Raw genomic sequence first — 23,128 nt, forward strand, 5'->3', positions numbered from 1 at the left:
TTCATTTTTCTGCTTACATATGTAAATTTTTTAACAAGAGCAATGTGGAACCAAATTCAAATTCTTTGTCATGGATTCTGATTTAGCTTTATGGCTAAATAGGAGAATATTCTCAGAACAAACAACAACTTTGCTTTAAGATTAGAGGTTAAAGATTAAGGAACAGTCAATTAAAAAACTGTTTATTTTCAACCAAACTTTATCCAAGTGGATCAGGATTCATCACACTTGTTGGGGTTGAACTTTAATTCCACTCGACTCTATTCTTGGTATTTGTTCTTTTTTGTCTCAATTAGTCTGATTCAGCTTTCAGAGCAGGCAGCACACAGAAGAAGCCCCATTATGATGTCATCAGGCGCTGATAATAGACTGACTATTTCTTCAAATCCTCCTGATTGCATTTTAGGGAACACAGAGTTCCCAAACAGAAAATGTTCCCTGCGTTGTATTATTTATCTGTACTGTGAAGCTCTGTTCATGTCATGTACAGTCACAAAGTTCAGCTTATAAGACACAAAAAATGTGTTTGGCAAGTTTCAAATAATGGAAAAAACTGAACAGAAGTTATTTTTACCATTAAGAAATCTCCTGTAGCAACACTGCATAAGGTTTTGTATATGCTGGCAAAGAAATCAGAGCTGACATTATTTTCACCATCAAATCCCAAAAGAGCTCTGCGTGATTTAGGTCATGACTCTGGAGGGTTATCCTGAGACTTTTCCATTCTCCTAAGAAATATATTTTTATTCGAGCAGCTGATTTTGTTGGGTGAACCACCTCTGTGGACTGCAAACCTTCTGCTGAACTTTTTCTGATTAGATCAGATCAAATTCGCTGTGTTTGTTGAAAAGATGGAGAATTATGTTTCTGCTGATCTGGTGGCAGTTTTTATTCATTTCATATTTTTTTTTGCACGCGTCACCTTTCTGTCTGCAAAGGACACAGTCATTTAAATATGCTGAATCAGAAAGAGTCTCACTTTTAATGTTTTATTGCTGCTGTTAGGAAATAACTTCCTGAAATCGTGGTAGATTATTTATTTCTAGGAACACTAACATTTTAAAGCAGAAGGTTATGATGCTATTTAAAGCATCCTCAGTATTGTTTTTTAATCACAGAAAGAGGTCAAAGCATAATGAGTTTGATTCTAGAATAATTCATGTGTTTGGAGACTAGGACATGGCTGGGATGTTTTCTTTAATGACTAGGCTTTAGAAAAGCTATTTTCACCCTCAAATATGAATATTTTATCAACATTTTTGCTACCTCTTCTTTATTAGAAAGAACGATAATAAATTAGTTGAAGGTTTTTCTTCAGTTTATTCAAGAAATATTTAACCTTTTACTTGACTGGTTGGGATATTAAACAATTTTGAGAAATTGCAATAAAATAGACAATAAAGTTATTATTGTAAGAGACAAAACTGAGACAAAGTCTAAAAATCAAAGCAAGGGTAACTTGATATTGGAATGCAGTTTTCCCCTCTGCCATTTAGTTTGTCAGGTTGACAGTCAATCTAATACAAAATATCACATTTAATAACGATGCTTAACTTTCTAAGCTTAAAATGTAAATATTGTCTGCACATTTAGTTCTTAAAGTAAAAAGGAAAAAAATAAGGGACATTCAGGTGAAATAACAGTTAAACAAAAATCTGTAATAGATTCAGCTGATTAGATTCTCTTTGTTACAGACATGCTCTGACGCTGTCGTCTTGTTGAGGAAATTTGAAACTTAAGGGGATGCTGTGATTGGCTGAGTTTGGTGGTCTGAGCAGGAAATGCACTGTTCTAAAAAAATGTCATGAGGAACTGTTTGTCATTGTTGGAATATGGAGACATGGAGTCGCCTTTGCAAACATGGAACCAGGGTTGGCACAAAGGTAGCGGCAATAAGAGACACAAAGATGTATCCATTTACAGATTCATCTCTGTCTGACTTCTCTGACCGGTTTTTTTAAATCTGCCTCAGAGATCAAGGTCCATGTGGCGACGTCCCAATATGGATCGGAGCATAAAGGTGGTGGGTCGACTTTGACTTTCCATTGAACGTCGGCAGCATTCAGCTGATCAGAACAGACTCATTCAAACAGCAGCAAAGTTGTTTTTGTAGCCTTTTCCCACATGAGATTATGGTTTCATTAGCTGCATCCAATGCTTCAAATTAAATCAGGGGTGGCATTTTGTTCTCCGACGATATTCAGTGGCAGTTCTTGAATGAATGTAACCCCGGGTGAGCCTCTCTCTCTGTGACCAGCATCCACATTCACATTACTGGATTACTGAGAAGCAAACTAGAGGACACTTCACTGCATTTCTAAGTTAGTCAAGAATCAATTGTTTTTGCTTTCACAAACTTTGCTTTCAGGAGTCTGAATCACAACAATTAGAACAATTGAGTGTCGTTCAAATTGTCCCAATGTTACACAGATATCCCAAATTTTCATTTTTATTTTGAAAAGAGAGCTCTCAGAAATCTCAAATTATGCTTGAGATTTATGAGGTATTATGATAAATCCACTTGCACCATAAAATCCTGCAAATAAAATTACAAAAATAAATTTGCTTCATGGAAACATGTTTATTTTGAACAATTTTGCACTAGAATAATGTTTTTTTTTCTTCTTCAGCCGTATCAAAATAGATGCATTTTGCAAAACTGCTATGGAAACACTTTTTTGGATCACTATAGTCACATGATCAACATCTGAATTTTTTTCAGATGTTGGAAATGACTCACTGGCGGAAATTACGAAGAAGACAACAGGAAGTAGGAGGAGGGTTTTCAGCTGGCTCCACCAGAGCTCTCACAGCATCACACACTTCATAAAAATATGTCTCATTCTCATCTCATTTCCTCTTCTGAAAAATAGCTGCCTACCAAACCTAACTTTTTTGTTTTTCATAAGCTCTTGTACCATCCCCTGATAAAATGGCACCCTTCTTAGTAAGCCATATTACATATTATATACCGTCAGTAAGCCTCTGACTATATAAGTATATTGCCTTAAAAATGCATTTTTTTTCTTCTTCTGTCAGATTTGAACTTGCAGCTCTCCTGCCTAATGGGTGGGTAATGTCTAGGTGGCTACAGACATTTCTTACAAACAGTCAGGAGTTTTTCTGCTGCATCAGTGTTTGAGTAGGTGAATAAGATGCAGCTACTGTAAAGTTATTTATTCACTAAAGCAGAAGATTATTTCATAAACAGCCTATTTTGGGGATTTTTTTGCCACTGAGGAAACATTGCATCATTGGCCACTCGCCTGGTAAGCTTTATATTATGCAGATCGTTAAGTAGCAATACAATTAAAAAAGGATTTAAAGTCAATTAATAATTGATAAATTGCTTTGATATTATGAGGTATTATTTTTGTATAACACAGCACATTAATCTACAGCATAAGCTGTTTTATTTATCAATACTTAGCTGCAGACAACCCAGATCTGAAGTAGTGGGAAAAAAACCTAAAAAAACTCATATTAAATGTTTTATTTATAACTATGAAGCTCTTTGGATCTCAACTTTTTTTTTTCTTTTTTCAAAACTCGATGAGATTTTTTTGATAAAACGTTGCATACTGAACAATCTTTGATAAAGTTTGCATCTTATATCACTGAAACTGCTTGTGTGGCTTTTGTTGGCCATTTCTAACAACCCCAAAAGTATTTGTCTTCAGACAGGTTGGCAGGTTACCCTATTAGCCAGCAACTTCCCAGCTTTATGCCTTTATTCTTATTACATGGAAGTGCTTCTGACAGCCTTGAGCTTTTCATGATATGCTTTCTAAGTGTTTGATAAAATATTTAGAGCTTACTGCTTTGTTTTCTCTCATTTTAAAAACCCATGTGTATTTCTCACCACACCATCCGTTTTTGCCTTCCAGTTAGATTGTTTCATTTTGCCAAGGATTATTATTTGCATTTATCAGTATAATTTTACATAATGGGAGGAACTCCAGACTCTGTGTAGACCAATCCATGACCTGTAGTGTCTCATCGTGTGCTTATCTATTCAAGTATGCAATTATTGTACTGGGGATTTGTTTGGAAATATTGGCACACAGAAAAATGATTCTAACAAAAATTAGCTGCTTTGTTTTGACATGTCATTTTTTAATGGGGTAACGCTCCTGTTTAGTGTCATACTGAATAAAATGCTGATTTGTGTCAAGCTTTAGTCTAACAAGTAAAATTGCTCATCTGTCAAATCAGTTTTTTAAACATGTTTTGCATATTGTACCAAAAAAATTAATGGAAATGTGCAACAAATTATGTTGACTCATGTAGTTGTCTGTTATGTGACGAGAGGTTGCTGTCCGCAAAGGTTGCTCCTTCAATGAATCAAACCAAGTAAAACACTCCCATCATAACAGTCAGTTCAAAAGTTTAGAAAAGTGATGAAAAGTATAACAAATCTCAAAAGAAATGCTAGTGACTGGAAAATCACCATAACACTTCTTCCAAGCACTTTTAGGCTTGTGGAATAAAAAAATAACAAGAAATTTTAACTTTCAAAACAGCAGCACATATTTTCTATATGAAATCAAACATACACTTTTAAAACACAACAGTATAAATACTTTTTGAGCACAAACTACATATTTCCATTGACAAAACTCAAACCTTTCATGTGTTTGCTTTTCAGAGGAAATTCACCTCTGCACTCTCAGAGCAGCATCCCAGCTTTCTCCTTGTCAGATACTATTTGCCTAAATCACTAACTGGCTCACTGTATGCTGACATTATGTAAGTAAATACTGCTTTCTGTCTTCTTTCTGCATCCAAGTCTTGCAATAGAGCCTTGCTGCCAGTGTCTAACCCATTCATTAAAAAAGATGAAAAAAAATTGCTATTGTTGAGTGTTTCTGTAAATGTAATTCTTAAGTGATGCATTAAATTATGCAAGTATTTGTTTGATAATTCCAGTTTTCTTCTTGTTCCAAGGAGAAATTCTTGGAGGTTAAAATGACGCATTATGTAATCTGGAGGACTAAGCCAGGTTGATGAATGGCGTCTTTACACAGCTAATCACTGGCCAATATTTGGGTATTAAATAAAAACAAAACTTGTGGTTAGGAGTTTCTTTACATATATATATATTTCAATTTGATTTCCAACTCATTTAGTATATTTTCTAAGTTTAATCACTTTCGAACGGATAAACACCTAATTAACTGTTGCCCATCATTAACATTTGTTTGTTGAAATAATTTAAACATACCTTTCTGTGGAAAACATAATATGTTAAAGTCAGGAGTGTCTTTTACTCATTGATTGATTATAACCTGTATGACACTTAGAACTGTAATTAAACTGTGGGAAACAGAAATCAATTTGGTTTTCTAAAATCAGATTCTCCCAAAGACACAGAAATACATTGAAACTTTTATGTAAAATGTCATTTTCTGAGCTTTTTGGTTGATCTTTTATTTTCACTGTATAAAATGAAATGACCATAAAAATTATGACTGTTCATTTCTATTTACTTGTGCAAATAAGCAGAGTACAAATGATAATTCCTCCAATTTATTTTAATTAAGACTTTCATTTTGGTTTGTGTGTTTTTTCAGATTTAATGTTATTTTCAATTATCTTAGATTTTAAAGAAGTCATATCAGACGCAAATAACCAAATCTAAAGTCACATTTCATATTTTGCTGTGTGTGCTGGTTTATTTATGAATGTAAGAACAATATAAATGGGGATATTAAGAAGATTTTGTGGCATTCACATCCATATGTGTGTATTGAATTCAATGCTGTGAAATTCACAGTATTCTGCTGCGTCAGGACCAGGTACGTTACTTATCATGTTGTCAGCATCTTATTACATATTAGAAGGATCAATAAATATTTCTGTGATCTATGAGTGCCCTCAAGTGGTCAGACAATTATTAATCGAATTATTAAAAGTTATTTATGCTATAAGCTTCACTTTCAGTTCCAAAAGTCCAACATACAAAGGTAAATGAGGCTCCTTGAGAAAGTGAATGTCCAAATAATCTCGGTTATGTGGTGATGAAGTCGTGTATGCTGCTATACTTAATGTATAGGATATACGTATACTTAGTGTGTTATTAAACAATGCAGCATCAATGTTTTCCTATGAGTATCTTCCTGTATCACCAAACAGAAGACAAAAATATTTAAATGTGTGATGTGAGTATTAAAAAACTCTGAGTTCTTGAAAGAAGTAGAAGTATTCAATAAAATCCACACAATGATACAGTTAATCTTTCCTGTAGTAAAACCAAATAGTTATTCAATAACATTTGGTCATAAAGAACAATAAATATTATAATTCAATCACTGAGGCGTGAGGTAGTTGCGGCTTATTTTTAAATATTGCAGTTGAGATAAAGCTTTCTGTGTTGAGCTTCTTATTTAATGATGACCACCAGTGCGGTCTTTGTGTGATATTATTTTCATAGTGCATATAAAATACTGAAATAAAACACACAGCAGCATTTACAGAGTCGGAGGCCAATAAAGCCTCTCTGCAGACACTGAATAGATGAACAAAAACACATCATAGATTGAGTCTCTGAGCTGTTCCGACCTTTTTCTTGACTCTTTGTTCTTTACAGTTACAGTGTCTTGCAAAGAGATTCATGCATCCATTAAAATTTTTAACACATTTCAATTATAAACTTTAATGTCTTTTAATTGGATTTGACATGACAGACAACACAAGAAAGCAAATAATTCTGAAGTAAAAGTTAAATATATAAATGTAAATTTTTTTCCCTGTGCATTGATATTCAGCCTGTTACTTTGACATGCCAAAATAAAAAAAAATCCCAATAGTCAACCAATTTGTGAATTAAAAGATAAATTCAAAAGTCAAGTTGGAGAATTTGTCAACAAAGCAATTGTTAGTCAAGCAGTCTACAAACATGAGCTTTATGAAAGAATGTAAGGGCACTAAAGTGGAAGAAAGTGAAAAAAGAAGATTTCCGTAATAAGCCTGTAAGAAAAACACATCTGAACTCCATGTGATTCATAAACTACCCGTGAAAATTGTCAATCCTGCACAGCTGAGAGTTTAAAATAAATAAAGCCATCGTAAGTCTCCTCAAGCAACCCAAATTCAATTTTATGCCCATTTTTTTGCCCAAATGCAACCGATATCCTGTCTCTTTTCACACTGCAAAAAGATCTGAGAATCCTATATGTATCCAACATTTTTTAAAGAGTCTGGCTTTAAAATGCGTCACTTTTTATGATTGACTTGAGAAATGATAAAATGTCTTCTGGTAGTTCTGTACCAGAAGAAGTCAGACTTGTTAAGCCTGGACGTAAACAAAAGCTGGAGCAGATGTGACTTCTTTTGTCTCTGTTTTTTCTTGCTATGAAAATACTGCTGACTCTGTAACTTTAAAATCAATCTATAAACTGCGGCATCCGTTACTTCATCTGTAAACATGTAAACAGGGCTCTCCTGCGGCTACGTTTTTCTTCTGTGCATAGCGGACTAACAGAAGTCTGATTTTGGTCGCATTTAATTAGTAGCAGTAACGGTCATGTAAAAAACTAAATTTCAGCAAATAAAGTCTGAATTGAACATCAAGACTTGTTGTGTGAACGAAGCCATAAAAGAAACAAACATTGCTTTGATCGTGTCTTGAAGTATTTCTTGAAAGGACTAAAGTTAACTCCATAATTGCCTCAGATGTAAAAATCTGAAAGAGACACACCCACAAGACTGAAATTGCAGTTAACAATGGCTCTTTTGACTCAACAGGGCTAAATGTATGCACTTTTAATATCTTTATTTGTTCAAAAAAAGTAAAACTATGGTTTTCCTTCCACATCACAATCATTTGTGTTGTTTTATCAGACATCTCAATCAAATACTTTGCAGTTTGTTTTTGTACCATTACAAAAAGTATCAAGATGTGTTGGTACTTTTGCAAGGTTGTTGAAGTGCATTTGAATAAAAACAATACAAAAAATCTTAATATCAATCAGTCAATAAAATGTGTCAAATCATCCCTAAGAAGAACACTCCCCACTGATATTAAATAAATGTCCATATCTGAAATTATCTACTCTATTAAAACTCTAAGGAAGTAGAAAACATACATATGAAGTTTGGTTTCAAGTTTAGATAATCAAATCTGCAGACAACTTAAATGTGATCAGCCTCTCAGTTGATCTTACCAGTCTCTCCCCACACAGGCAGGTATTCATCCTGCTGGATGTCCAACATCAGCTCCAGGCCGTTGCCCGTTCCGCCCTTCATCGTCACCAGGAGGGGTCGTCCATCTTGGCCTGAATTAAATGTGTAGCATTTCCCGTAGCGTGTAAATATCTGAAACACACACAGAAAGTCCTGGCTTTAATAACAACTCAAATGTTTCACATTCACTAAAACAAGAGTTTCAGACTTTCTTTCCTCTGAGGGATTAAAAAATAAAGAAAACAGCATCTGTTCAGGTTGTGCTACCAGACACGGATCTCAGAAGCCTTTATGTAGAGAGCCTGTTCACAAGCTGAACCCTGGCCGCTCTCAATACTGCATGATTTAGTTTGTGCTTGAGAAAACAGGACATGATTTTTGTTTCAGAGTTGGACGACCTATGTCTGGCAAATTTCACACAACACAGCATTGAGATATCTGACCATTCCCCAACGAAAAGGTAAAAATATCACGTCCTTGAGAGCTAAAAACAAGTATGGTTTCAGAAATTAAATGCTTTGTATGCCAATTTAATGTCATTTTTCACCATTTCATCACTGAATAAATAAAGTGCACAAGTATTTTTAATGCTAGTCTAATGCTATTTTATGACAATGGATGCAAATGTATAAAGATTTTTGTGTTGTTTTAATTAAAGATCAGCTCATGTGCCTCGGTTAGCAAACTTTTCCTTCCAGTTCTAACTCAACAGTTTTCAGTTCACTGCATTTGTCTGCTGCATCTTTTCCTCATAGTGCTGGATTGGATCATTTCAGCCATCATTGAGCTGGATTTGTTTTTGCTGAGCTCGTTGACCAGCTACCTTCTAAAGGCTGATTCACACCACCATCAACATCCTTTGATAAATCCCTCAAAACCGTTAACCCTCCTTTTCCTGCTGCAGATGAACTATTGGTGGCAAATACACCAGTAAGTTTCATATTTCTGTTTTTAACACATTCTTTTGGGTAAATTATGGCCAGTCCATGAATGTGCATTAACCTACCAGGTATTGCCCGGCACACTAGATGGCCATTCCACCCCAGGCCAGAAACAGTGTTTACATCGCAATGTCAAGGAAATCTGAACTATCCACACACAGTGTGAACATATTTTGCACAATGTGCTTGATTATGGAGACTTCAGCGTTTTTTTCTCTCTTGCAGACGATTTGTGGTCATCAGACTTCATGTGTAATCTCGAGGCATTGACATCTATTCTCCCGGCCTTAATCTTTTTGCATCCGACACAAAATCCTTCATCATCCTTACCATCTTATCTTAATTTACAATTCTCTTTCCACCTCAGCTGGAATTTGCACTTACTCATTTTTTCTGCTGTTCATCTTCCCAAAATTACACCGAGCCGCTAGAAACAGTTTCCAAAATTGATGTACGTTGCTGGCAATAATCCATAAATTCCCCAATGAGGGAGTTCAGCTGAACAATTCGGATTTGTTGAACTCCCCTTATTTCCCCTGAAACCTATAAAAACTGAGATTTAGATTTAATCATTTACAAACAAATCTAAGGCCTTAAATTTAAAGTTAGAAAATGTATTTTATAATTTTAATGCCATGCTTAAAAACCTGTTGTTTTACAAAATAAAGCTGAAACAATTTTGCTGTTTCAAAAATGTGTACTTTTTGTTCAAGTTGCCAAAGTAGAAAAGAAAACAAAAGAAACAGTGAAGAAGAAATAGAAACACATTTATTCTAAACTTCAACATTTAGGATAGCGAGGGTGGTTTGAACCCCGGTTAACATTCATCTTATTAAACTGTGGGAGGAAACAACAATATTTAAAAAAAAAAAAAAAAAGTTGTGCATGTATGTGGAAAATACTCAGAACCTTTAAACAATGGCCTCCAACAGCTTCATTTGAAATGCAGGCTTTCGTTCTGAAACGCTCGAGCTGAAACCCCCATGGAGTAATAACACACTCTGAGACTTGATGTTCTCTGCTATTATGTAACAAATGAGCTTGACAAATGGGCCTTCGAAATAAAAAAAATCCAATATTCTGCAAGAAAAAGCTTGCATATGTAGACGGTTTAGTCTGATTTACAAAACATAAATGCATAGTTTGGCAGCGCCCAAGTTTACAGCAGCTACAGTTGATCTGTGGAAAACAAGCTGATCTTTTCTCCAAAGCAATAGGAGTTTGATCAAGATGAGAATATTCTTCAATGTTTCACAGAATACATTATAGAGGATTAGTACTGAATTGCTAATATTTAATAATTAAGAAACAAGTTTGATTATTTACAGCTGGAGGAAGTATACAGAACGTACATCCACAAGTAACCAATGTGTTTTTGTTCTTGACCAGTCCAACAGTTATATCGCTCAACCCCAACATACAAACTGTACTGTGAGCTAACAGCTGGTAGCATGGTTCGCTGCATGGTCTGTGGCTCTGACCTGTGGCTCTGACCTGTGGCTCTGACCTGTGGCTCTGACCTGTGGCTCTGACCTGTATCTGTGGTGTATGTCTGAGTAAAAACCCAAAGCACCGGGCATCAAGAGACAACATTTATTTTCGGTTTATATGTCTAATCTGCATGGAACTTCTTCAGTTTTCTCTGTTTGCTTCCATTTATGTTTATATTAATCAGTTATTCTTCTTTTTTGTTAGAGGTTCCTTCATGATTTTTTTTACATTATGTCAACCTCCACCTCCTAGTTATCCTAGTTTAGGGTTTCCCTGAGTTCATTACGCCAGTGAGTGCAATAAAGTGAGTGGTATTGTTGCCCTGCAGCAATAATGTCAGGTTTCAAACCCTGACCTGAATTTTGGATTAAATTAGCATGTAAGTGTTGCTCTGTGGTGAATTGGTGATCAGTCGAGGGCAGTGGGGTCCAGCCTCTTGAGCACACAAATATTTTTAATCGAGTCACTTAAAAAGTGGTATACAATTAGCATCAGCAGCTAATATTAGCTAAACTTGTGTTGTTTCCATCATGTTTCTTTGTATTTCCAGTTCCTCCAGTGCATATCTTTTCACATCATCTCTTTGGATTCAGTGATGTTTTCATTCATCACCATTGTACATTTGGGTTTTAGTTTTTCTGTTTACCTTTATGTCTTCCATGATTCTGGCGTCTCCTGCCTGGCCTTAGATGCAACCAGACAGCCAAACCTGACATGTAATATGTATGAGATTAATAAATTACTTTGCTTTCAGGTCATCAAACTGCATTGGCAAAAAAAAAAAAAATCAGACATTAGAGAAGCTGGAAACAGATCTGTGAATTTATTCCACAAAATAAGCACATAAATCATTGGCTAATTAAATTGTTATGTTAGTTTCTTCTTTGAGCAAAGTAGATGAAAACTCAAAATGCTTTTGTGTTATATTTAGCAAAACAGTTAAACTGTGGTTAAAAAAAATCTAGATTGGAAAACCTGAATGCTTGACATACTTGACTGTTCATCCATGTACATTACAGTAGAACCTGATGCTGGGCCACTGTAGCATTTCCAAACTACAGTATGTCCCACTGGCAACGACCGGATTGCTGGTGAACTAATGGATGTATAATCTAATCAGAAACATCCAGGAAATGAAAAAGCATACCTACGGTCCAAAATGAAATTTTTTCCTACTTTGTTTGCTGAGTCACATGCTGAGATCCACGCATTACAGTATCCTAGCTCCTAATTAACTTAGAATTAACCTTCAACATGTTGACCTTAATATTTGGAATGGGAACAGTAAGCTGAATAAACACAGGAAATAAACTGTGAATAACTTATTTTTTATCACCATTTCACAGAAGAAGATAGAATGAGTCCATCCGTAAAAACTGGATGTATAAAAAATCTTTTTGCAATAAGACAAAAGTCTACTTTTAGCCTTCTGCCATCGCTCAGAAAGCTGCCTTTCGCTTGAATTTTATGCGAGAACTTTGATAAAAGATAAGAAGGCGTTTATTACATAGTTGACTTATGAGTCAGACGTTATTGCTTCATGACTCAAATGCCACAAACACCAGATGCACCAAGCTGAAAAAAATATCAAACACAGCCATGCCTCACAGAAGAAAAGTTAGAATAATGTGAATCCTGCTTAGTGAGGTGTGTGGAATAGAGCGAAACTTGAATCAAAGAGAGGCACGGTTTTCATCGGAGCCTGTAAAACACAATGCAGTGAAATGTAATGAAAAGCCGACTGATAAGTCCAACACGATATGAGACGTGACCTTCAAAAGTGAAGGTGGCAAAACTGAGCCATATAGTACCAGCTTATGTGCAGAATAAAAATATGAATAAAATGCCCCTGAAATCCATCTTCTGTCCCAGAGCTCCCTCTCAGTGTAATCAGATCACTATTTGTCATTTCTCTTTGGAATATAAAGGCAGAAGATTTTTACAATATCACAAAGCTGCCTCCTTTCATCCAACAAAGCACTTGACAATTACAAATGGACCAAACCTGCTGAAAAAAATCCTTGCTTTCAGTTTCAGGCTTAACGAAGCAAAACACTGGAAAAATCCAAACTATTTGATACTGCAATTTCTTTCAATCTCCTGTACAAAATATTGTTCTTCTTGTTTTTTTTTAAGTGAAATATGAACAAAAGAAGAGGCATTTAGTGTCATACTAAAAGAAAGCATTTAGCAGAAACAATGATGAGATTGTAACAAATGTGCGAGAGCGCTTACGTCTGTTTCTTACTGCACAAGCCGGTTTGTACGAGAGCATGAATGATGATGTTTACCCAGGAGAGGATGTGTTTGTGTGCATGCATGCAGCCCCCCTACTTGCCATCTGCGTGTATGTGTTTGTAATGTGGTGATTGACTACAGCAGGCCTGTAGTCGAGAGTTGCTGTGGTAACCAGGAGATTGTGCCGGCTGCATTGAGTGACGAGCAGCAACAGTGGGTGCTGGCGCTGACCTTGGGGAGTCAGGATTCTCATTGTGTGCGCCAGACTCCGAGGTTCGCTCTGTCTCATGCATCTCTACGTCTGTCTGTCAACAAGCCTGTCAGTCTCATTCAGCTGCCCAGCCTGTTGGCAGCGCAGACACACTGTGACATTTTCTCAATAATTTAGCGTAAGACATGCATTTCTTTGTCAAGATCCAACCTTTGTTGTGAGTGAAATGAAAAGTTTGGTAAAAACATGCAGATTTCAAGATTATTTTATTATTTGAATTTGCATGACCATTTTATAAAACTTATTTTTACACATGTATTTTCAGGTAACTGTGTCACCTTTACCCGGCTAAGGGTAACACATTTCTTTTAAGTTATTTATTTGACTTTGCATCTGAAATTGGTCTCTTTAAGAAGCTTCTTAAGTCTCTTTCCGACTTCAAATTCAACAGTTTACCACAACTCTCGTCTGTTCTGTCATTTACAACTGTTTTTAGAAGGGGTGTACTAATTTATCTGCTATCTTATTTGCTAAAAATCAGCCATCGTCCTCTTTTGCTCTGCAGTGACTGACATACTGGCCCACCAGGTCATGTCTGCACATTTGCAGAGTCACTCCATTGTTGCCAACTCGGCAACTTTCTTGCTATATTTAGCGACACTTCAAACAAAAAAACTGGTATCCCCAAAATCGGATTCAGCAATCAGCCAGAAAATTGTAATTGGTGTATGACTACTTCTCCAGTAGTCCAGGGCAGTTTTTTCAACCCTCCAGAACTGAATCTCCGCTGCAGAGCTTTGGGTAAGAAGATTGTGATTTGTATGAGAAGGCATTTAGGCACCCACGAGATTTAAGAATTTCTCAAACACGCAAGCATCAAAGCAACACTCTAGGTATGTTTTTGATGAGGGAATAACATTAAAACATGATATGAAGCTCAAAAAAGTCGATTTCACATATTACCTGTCTTACATCTGGCTATAAGGAGGATTTTGGGACTGAAATAATACCTCAAAAAGCTGCGATGTCGATCACCTTGGATGCAGAAGCATCTAATACCCGGCTGTTGAGGATTGCTTCCCTGCATGATTTTGATGTCTCGTTGCTTTAAACTACCCGATTTAAATCAATGGGTCATCATCAGGTTTCTACACAACATGCTGGGATGTAATTACATTATTTAAATCAGGGAAGGAAACCCGCCCTGGGAGATCATAATTGGACACTGCTTCTTGAATGCAAGCCGAAGCAAAAACAGTCCAGTAGAGCTGTGAAGTGAACGTACCTCCACAGATTTCTTTATTTTTTTTGTCTCACTTAAATGTTTCAGAAACAACAAGTGAATTTCAGTGTCTAATTTGACATTACTGTGGAAGTTCTTTACATTTAACAACCTCCAGTGGGGGGATTTTCAAGCTTAAGCAGCCAATTTGAACATCTGCTTAAATTGACTGTTTACTGTCAGCATTATTGACAGCACCTCAATAGCAGTTAAGTCTAGACTTTGACTAGATTAATCCAAAAATATTAATTTTCTGACCATTCAGAGTTGAACTTGCTGTTGTGCTTTGGCTCATTGTCCTCCTGCATAAGTATGTGTGAACTTACAGTGATGAATCAGTGATGGGCATTTTTACTCAGGGTTTTCCAAGGGCTGAGGAAGTGAAAAAAAAACTTCCATGGCAGTTTCTTCAACCCTCCAGAGTGTCAGATATAAATCTTTTTCTGCTTCTGAGTGTCTTTCTATCCAGAACATGTTGCTTTTTTAAGATCTGGGATACTTTGTGTCATCAGTCAAGTTTAAGAGATTCTTTTATTCTGCGATTCAGGCAGGAATCAGGCCTGAATGCAGCTCATAAAATTTAATTGAATGAATGGAGTTAATGGCAGTAATCTTGTGATTCAACAACAGGTAAAATTTTTATTTTTACATAGGAATAGCTGGTGTTAACTAATACATATTAAAAACCCCCAAAACAATGGTAAATAGTGGGGAAAAAATTACATCCAGCTGGAATGATATTGTGCATTAATGACTCAAATGTACTGAAATTATAGATGTAGCCTTTATTTATGTGTTTATTAATCTATTCAACTGATGTGAAATAGATTATTTTCCCCCAAGCAGTTTACATCAACTGTCAGAAAATAACAGTTCATCATAACGTAACTAATAAAAACTAGCAAACACTCTAAAAATGAATTAGACAAACAAAACGTCACAACAGAATAAAACAAAATTAAAATGACAAACCCAGAATTATTATAACCCGGGATTGGAAAGTCTTTTATTTTACCAGACCCAGAAAAGAAATTAGACCAGAAGATACTTACTTTTACTTATCTACCAACCCTGAAGAGAAGCAATTTATTTACTTTGGATCAAAATGATTAGCTTTTTCTTCTTTTGTTCTTTCCTTTGGTTTGTTTTTTTGTTTGTATTTCCTTTTAAATCCCGTGAAACACTTTGTATTGCCTTGTTCCTGACAATGTGCTATATAAATAAAATGACCTTTACCTTTACTAAACTAATAACTTCTCAAAATAACTTTTCATGTTTACTTAACTTATTTATCATGTCACGTACACAGTAATTCAGCCGGCAATAGCTGTTGGCGTACCACAGCATTTAATCTTTCTCATGCAAGAAGCACATTACCATAACAAATGTAATATTCTAGGATATGAATGAAAATATGGTATAAGGTAGAAAACACCTTTTTGATTATATGCAAGAGCTGCTTATAAATCATGCGTTGAATAACCCAAAAAAATATCCATTTGATAAGTGCTACTCCTTCACCCATGTGATACATCGAGAAATGATTGGGTGCAAAAACAGAAGCGTAGAGAGGCTGTGGAGGACATGAAATGAGTACTTACTCCTGAAGTGCTTTACACAAAGGTAAGTAAAGTCTGTATTAGTCTGGATCTCTAAATCCCATCATCACTAAACGCCTCACACCTTAAGACAAACCAAAAATCACCACATCTTGTGAACAATTCAAGGAAAAAAAAAACATTAAATGAGGTTCAGTTATGAGAGGAAAAAAAACAGAGAGAGAGAGACATCACCTTCCCTGTTCTTGCATAGTGTACAAAAATGTCACCGCTTTTTCCGAGGATAAATTATTCACAGAGAGACAGGCTGAGAGAATTCAGATGGCTCTCGGCTATCCTTCAAATGACAATCTGACAAGGCTGAACAAGCTGTTCCTTAAAAGTTGCCAGGGAACCACTTTCCCTATCCTCTATTGATTTTAAGATCAGCGGTGAGCTCAAACAAGAAGCAAGCAAAAAACATAAATTTCATAATTCTTGTGTTTAGCCTCTGTTTGTTCAAAAGAACAAGAGCAGCTAAACACAGGAAAAGAGCCACAATCAAACAAAAAAACGAATTATATGGATACATATTTCATGACTCCACGTGAATATTTTACATATTTCTCAAAAACACTATGTTCTTCACGTCTAATTAGTTAATGACAGTCCTCATCAATAAGCAAGAAAAAAAAAGCATATGAATATGGCGGATAAGTCCGAGGGCTGCTGAGGATAATGAAAGCCTCTGCTAACATCAGGATCCATGGCAACCGATCAAACTCAATCAATTTAAGAGGACCTTGCCATATGAAAGCTCCTGAGGAGTCACAAAATTGATCTTTATGTGATATTATTTTATCAGTTTTATACAGTTATTCTATTTACGTTTTCCAGAAGCAGAGAGCAGTTCTGACGTAAATGTATAAGCAGAAAGACCTTGTCGGATACTGGCGGTTTAAAATAGATTTGGCAGAAAAATAAAAACAGATTTATCAGATAAAAATATTTCTTGATGCTTCATAGAGTATCCAAAAATATTTCTAGTTCCTTGGTATATTAGAACTCTATTTGTTTGTAGTTCAAGTTCATATTTAGTTCATAACAACAGAGAGAAAAATTATAAGTGGTTTTCAAACTTTTGCAGATACAGATGTGATAAGTGGGACATGCATTTGTGTACAGAACCTTTCAGGCCCAGTCTGCAAGGGAAAGTTGTTTTTTTTTTTTTTTTGAGAACGGGTCATTGTTTTCGGAAATGTTTTCATCCACACGGAAACACAGAGAGAAAACCTGAAAAAGCTGTTTTTTCTCACCCAGACCTGCAAATGGTGGCAAAAAAGGAGTGAGGGACACAGGAGCTTAGCTGTAAACTTGACAGGAAACAAGAAGAATGGTGAACAACAAAGAGAAAGTTTCAGTGTGGACTTGGGGCACAAACCATTAAAAAACCAGAGTGGACAGTTAAAATATTACAAATCCACATTTTATTGCAGGTGCAGCTGCAAAGATGGTATGTCCTCACCATCTTTGCACATCAACGGATTGAAATCTATATTTACAAAATAGTTCACTTTAAATCAGATTGCATAAAGAGTGTTTATAGGCAGCAAATGTCAAGTCTTGCTGCAAATTCTCAATTGGATCGATCTAAATGACTTTATTGTGGCTCTGCTGTTGCTGACCTGTTGAAAATTAAACTTCTGCTCCGGTCTCAAGTCCTTTTTAGCCTCAGATAGAGTTTCTTCCAGAATAGCTTCATTCATGGACTGGGAACTCCTCTGTCTCTGCTGAAGAAAAGCAGCATGATGCTGTCATATTTCACTGTGGAGATGGTGTATTCAGGCTGTTAGTTTTATGCCATACCTCGGATTTTGAATCTAGGCCAGAATCTCTGCAGAAACTCCTCCAGCGGCACCACAAGTTTCTAACTATTGTCCTCCTCGCCTGGCCGGTCAGGTGGGCGGCAGCCGTATCCTGGTAAGTTTGCAGTTATGCCATAATCTATTAAAATTATATTAAACATTATTTTAATCATCTATTTCCGCTTTACTTTTCTTCACATCTTTACCCCAGGTGCCTCTGTTGTCTTTCTTTGTGCTTTCTGTGCTATTTGTTCATTAAAATCTAAATAGAAATCTTTGAGTTTTCAGACAACAGTTGTATTTATACAAAGTATGAATTACAAACAGATGGAATAAATCTACTAATTAAGCACCATCTGCTGAATGTTATTCCAGGGTGTCAAGAGTAAATAGTTTTCAATGAAAAGTGCAATCACACTTTACAGTGTAAAAAAAAAAAAATTATCTCACTTCAAATGGCAGTGGAAGTGCAATTAATCACAATGACATAACTTTATTAGCTTCCTTCTATCAAACTGTTATTTAACAGTACTTAACATCATTTTGACCACTCAAAGCACTTCACACTACAGTCACATTCACCCATTTGCACTCACACATTTATACGCTGATGCTGCAATTTGGGGTTAAGTCCCTTGCACACTAACATGAGGCAGGAGGAAGCTGGACTCGAACCTACAACCTTCTGATCGCAAGATGAATACTCTACCCACAGAGCCACAGTTAACCCCAATAAAAGAACAAAAAGCTGTGTTCAAGAGAGAAAAGATGGCGAAGATTTTCCAACTCAATAATAAGCTCCAATTTAATAACTGGCTGCAAAGACAACAGGGGAATTTTACTCCCATCCTCCTAGAGGAGGAACACAACACTTCATGCATCATTTTTAATTTATCAATTCCAATGCAAAAAGTAACGTAATACTATAAAGTTTTAAATTCTACAGGTTGAAAGTAGCAGAGCTATCACTTTTAAAAGTATTATTCAAATGTTGTCTTAAAATCGTCTGTGGACAGATTAGATATGCTTCTGTAAAGTTTGTTTTAGCTGCAACGACTACTGTTTCATAACAAGACTGCAGGTGTAGTGTATTTTAAGCATCTAATCCCTGTTGTCCTGATCCCACATAACAGTTATTTAATATGAAATATTATTTTCTGATTTAAAAATGTAATGTTGTGAAGTGGAGGCGGCAGATAAAAGCACAGAAAAATGAGCAGAAGCAGAGCTGAAAGTTGCTGATTTCCTAAAGTCCTGCAGGTAAAAATATAACTTTTAAATTCCCTCGACAGCTGAACCCTGAGTCACCAATATAATATTGGACTATTTCCTGACAAAAATCCCATATTATCAATTCTATGACATCTTTTATTGTTCTTATTTGAGATGATACCCAGATATATTAATACTGTTGAAAGTATATGCAGCACAGCAAAGGGTGTTTCAAAAATATCCCTGTTGGATGTTTAATCTGGTCTAATCTGATAAGTAAAGGCTCGTAATAAAAAGTTACAACATACAGACACTGACACCGCCCAACCTAGCAGGTATATATAGAGAGAATGATTTCTACATTTGATTTTGATCAACTTAGTTCTACTTCTGCACCAATTGAGCGTGAGAGAGGTTTCGCCACATATGTCACACAAAGTAACCCATTAAATCTACATTATTGGTCAGTTGGAAGACAAAAAAACCAACAACTCAATTTTAACTTTCTGCAGAATCTGACTCAGAGAGCCTCAAATAGTTAGGAATCAAAGTGCAATAGAAAAACAACTTTAAGAAAAGTATAAATATATACATATTTCTACCACGGTTTAGAAAAATATAGTCTTACTGCACAATAGGACAGTTGTAGGACCCTTACATAATGCTGATAGTGATTTCAAATAAGCTTACTGATCTGCTGATCGAGGGAAAACTGTTCAGTTTCCATCTCTGCGTCACTGATTAATGCATCTCTGACAAATGGGACGATAAAAACTGTTTAAATTTCTGACCATTATCACTCATTACATTAAGGAATCATAAAATAGAAAGGAAAACGCAAATAAAATAGGTTGCAAGAAGGTCTCACTAATTCTCATAGGAGCTAAACTTTAATGACTTCCTTCGACACTTAAACTTTTCACAATTATGCAAGTTCATGGTATGGTTAACGCATGTACACGTCATCACCAGTTATCACTGGGCGAGATGCTGAACATGCACAGTATAAACAGTGTCCGTCACAAAGTCAACATGAAAACACAAAGGTCAAGCAACTACAGATGCAAACACCCAGAGCCAAGAACAGTAGAGTGGCCCATTAGCTAAACATGGAGGATCTGCAGAGAACCCATGAGAAAAGGCCGAAGCTGGGACTCAATCCTTGGACATCTCTGCTGCAAAACAACAGTCCTAACAACAGTTAGGACTGTTCATTATGTAGTCATTGTTAGGTCCTACTGAGGAAAAAAGCAGAACATTGCACCTTGAAGCCAACACATCTGTTTCACTGCATCATTTATTATGACCATATGTATCATGTAAATATTCATTAATCCAGATGTCAAGAGACATTAGTTTGTGTAACAAAAATGAACTGTAATGCCATAACAAACACATCCCAAGGAAAAATAAACGCCTTTGTAATTACAATGATTATTTTTTTTGAAGATGTAAACACCGGCATGTAGGAAAAATGCACCAAATCTATTAATACAATATAAAACAAATGAATTGTATTTACTAAAGGCTTGTTACTATTATTCAGTAATAATAGATGGATCAGTTTTAAAGTTGCTGAGCATGGGTGTGGCATAGTGTCAGCCATTGCTACAGCCACTGTTTACATCTGGATTTATCATGTCTTTCTTCTTCTGAAGCGTAATTATGCCACACGTCTCACATCGATGTAAAAGTTGGATGAAATAAATAAATGTCTCTTTGAATTGAATCTGATTTAGTATGGAAGTGTGATCAGATCAGAACTGGGCTGTTCAGACTGTGGGAACGTGGTAAAGGAATTGTATATGAGCAGAAAAAAAATCAGATTTGTGTGAACGAAACCTTTGTTTCTCAAATGATTAAAAGTCATTTAACACAGTTTTCATTTGAAGTATTAATTATGTAGTCATTGTTAGGATATTAGCCAAGATGAAAAGATTGTTATAAGCCATTAACATCCCGAGTCCATCAGTGTTACTGGCTAACAATCATATTTCTCTTCCAAAGTAAAACATATGCAGCAATTTCAATCTGCAGTTTACACACCGGCAGGTTTCAAGAGATTAAAACTGTTATTTAAGGTAAATTTACACCAGCCTTGTTAAGTTCGCTTTAGTTAAAAGTCTCGTTCGTTAGTCTAAAATGTTCAGTTCATTTGGGGTGGAGTGAATCGGGGATCAAACTCTGATGCAGACCAAAAAAAAACAAACTCTAGTTCGCCTATAAACTCAGGTTTCAGCTCAGTGAATTCTGATGGTGCATTTGTTTTGATTGTATTTACCCAGAATGCCCAGCACCGCAGTCCACTTCCTGCTTTTGGAGCTCTGTGGTCCGCTTGGCGTTCACATATTGGAACTGGTGTTTTGCCGATGACAAAAGAGAAATCCTACAATTGCTAAGATCTGGCGCAACATTTTTTACATTTTGTGAAGAAGGATGTTTCACTTAGTAATTTCCTTCAGTGGTTCTTGGTGCAGCGCCACCACAGGTCAGAGAGTAAAAGGATTGCTCAAGGGGTTTGGTTGGTTTGATAGTGCCTTGTGAAAATGAACCGCACCAACAGAAAATGTAACAAATGTTTCAATTCTATCAGACTATCAGGTATCAGACCACAAGTCCAGATCAAGTCTCAAGTCTATTTTTGTGACATTATTTCTCAGCTTATCGCTAAACTTTTTGTTTCAGTTCATCTGTTGTCAGTGTTACCTAATGACTGTAACCAATAACTGTACCTGGTTACAGTTATTATTCCTTAGACATTTAATCCAAGTCATTTTCAGGAATAACTGAGAAAATAAAACATTTGCAAAAACAATAACATTGACTAGAAGCGCCGCAGTTTAGAAAGTTTTCAGAGAACACGGAGCTGTTGGTGACATTTATATAAATAATCTTCTACTATAATCAACTTTGAAAGAGCAGTTATTGTTTGCATAATTTGCGGTTGTAAATAGTGCAGGAGGTAAAATGAAAAAGTCATTTTCAGTGACAAAGTGGCCATATTTGCTTAACTGCTTGAAACTAAACTGTTCTTGGTACAGTGCCACAGCTCACATCAGCTTCTTTTCTAGACAAGCATCTGTCTCTGTACAAAACCATCTAAAACACTGACTGCACAGCACCTGTCCAGAACCACACAAACCCACAAAGGTAGGAAGAAACCAATGAACAGAGGACAAAAATAGCCCAGAAAGAAAAAAAAATTGATTCTGTGAAGACCTGAGTTCATGAAAAGGTTTCTCTGCTTGCTCTGTTTGTGTAAAGAGATGCCAGATTGGTAATACGAAGCTCACAGCTTGCTAACGGCTTTACAAATATATGTTTGTGGCGTTGCTTGCAAACTTTTTTAAGCAACTTCTGGGTTGCTGTTTTAAATAAATGAAACTCCGCTTCTGTAAGATCAGCTGGTTTAGAAAATACAATTCGAAATATTTAGGATGTATTATCATCTCTACATACCAACAACTTATGCCCAAAACATTTGAATAAATAAATAAGTGGTGGTAAGCAGGGGGAGACAGAGGGTGCCTGACAGGATGTTCTCAGATTGATTTCTCAACCAAAATCAATGCCTGAAACCTCCGTGAGTGAAGTGAGAATCAAGGATGTGTGTCGGTAAAGTCGGAGGAAGAAGAAATGGCAGACGCATAAAATACGGGGCAGGATGTATTGATGAAGTCAGCAGACCATTGTGTTAAAGACAAACTGCAACGTGGGGATGGGGTTGCAATATAAAATCAATATATTCCGCCACCCTTTGAAAGTAACAAGTCTCAGCGTCGTCTCCAACCCCTCACCTCTAAGAAGTGACTCAACTTCTCTGGTTTGGCTCCTGACAACAGATTAATTTGCTTTCCTCGAAGTCATGAAGGAAATCATTGATTATCCACGCATCAGCACATATCACCAACATTCCAGACTCTGGAACTGTGTTTATCTCTCAAACAGGTTGCCGGGGCTCCAAGGAGCATCCCTAAATATTTAGCCAAGGAGAAAATGTGTTGAATTTTGATAGCTTGCTTTGTGTCTCTAAACTGCTCTGTAACAACTTTATGATCCAGCTTTGAAGCTCAGTCAGACGACAAAAAGAGAAAAAGAGGAGCAACTTCAGCCTAAATATATTTCCACCCCCTAAAAAAATAATCCAGCAAATCAGAAGAAAAAAC

The 23,128-nt window shown here is 36.1% G+C and overlaps 1 protein-coding gene across 3 annotated transcripts in view; it reads right to left on the reverse strand.

The window, feature by feature from the left end:
* The window catches only part of asic1b (acid-sensing (proton-gated) ion channel 1b), a 172,860-nt gene that overhangs the window by 26,063 nt on the left and 123,669 nt on the right, over window positions 1-23,128 (reverse strand). For all 3 annotated transcript variants that reach the window (XM_055050379.1, XM_055050377.1, XM_055050378.1), the window contains one exon: window positions 8,166-8,316. In XM_055050379.1, the coding sequence (XP_054906354.1) occupies window positions 8,166-8,316 (151 nt within the window). The remainder of the gene's footprint in view (window positions 1-8,165; window positions 8,317-23,128) is intronic.

The sequence above is a fragment of the Poeciliopsis prolifica genome, unplaced genomic scaffold (genome assembly GCF_027474105.1).
Source record: "Poeciliopsis prolifica strain line A6 unplaced genomic scaffold, Auburn_PproV2 SCAFFOLD030, whole genome shotgun sequence".
NCBI lineage: Eukaryota > Metazoa > Chordata > Actinopteri > Cyprinodontiformes > Poeciliidae > Poeciliopsis > Poeciliopsis prolifica.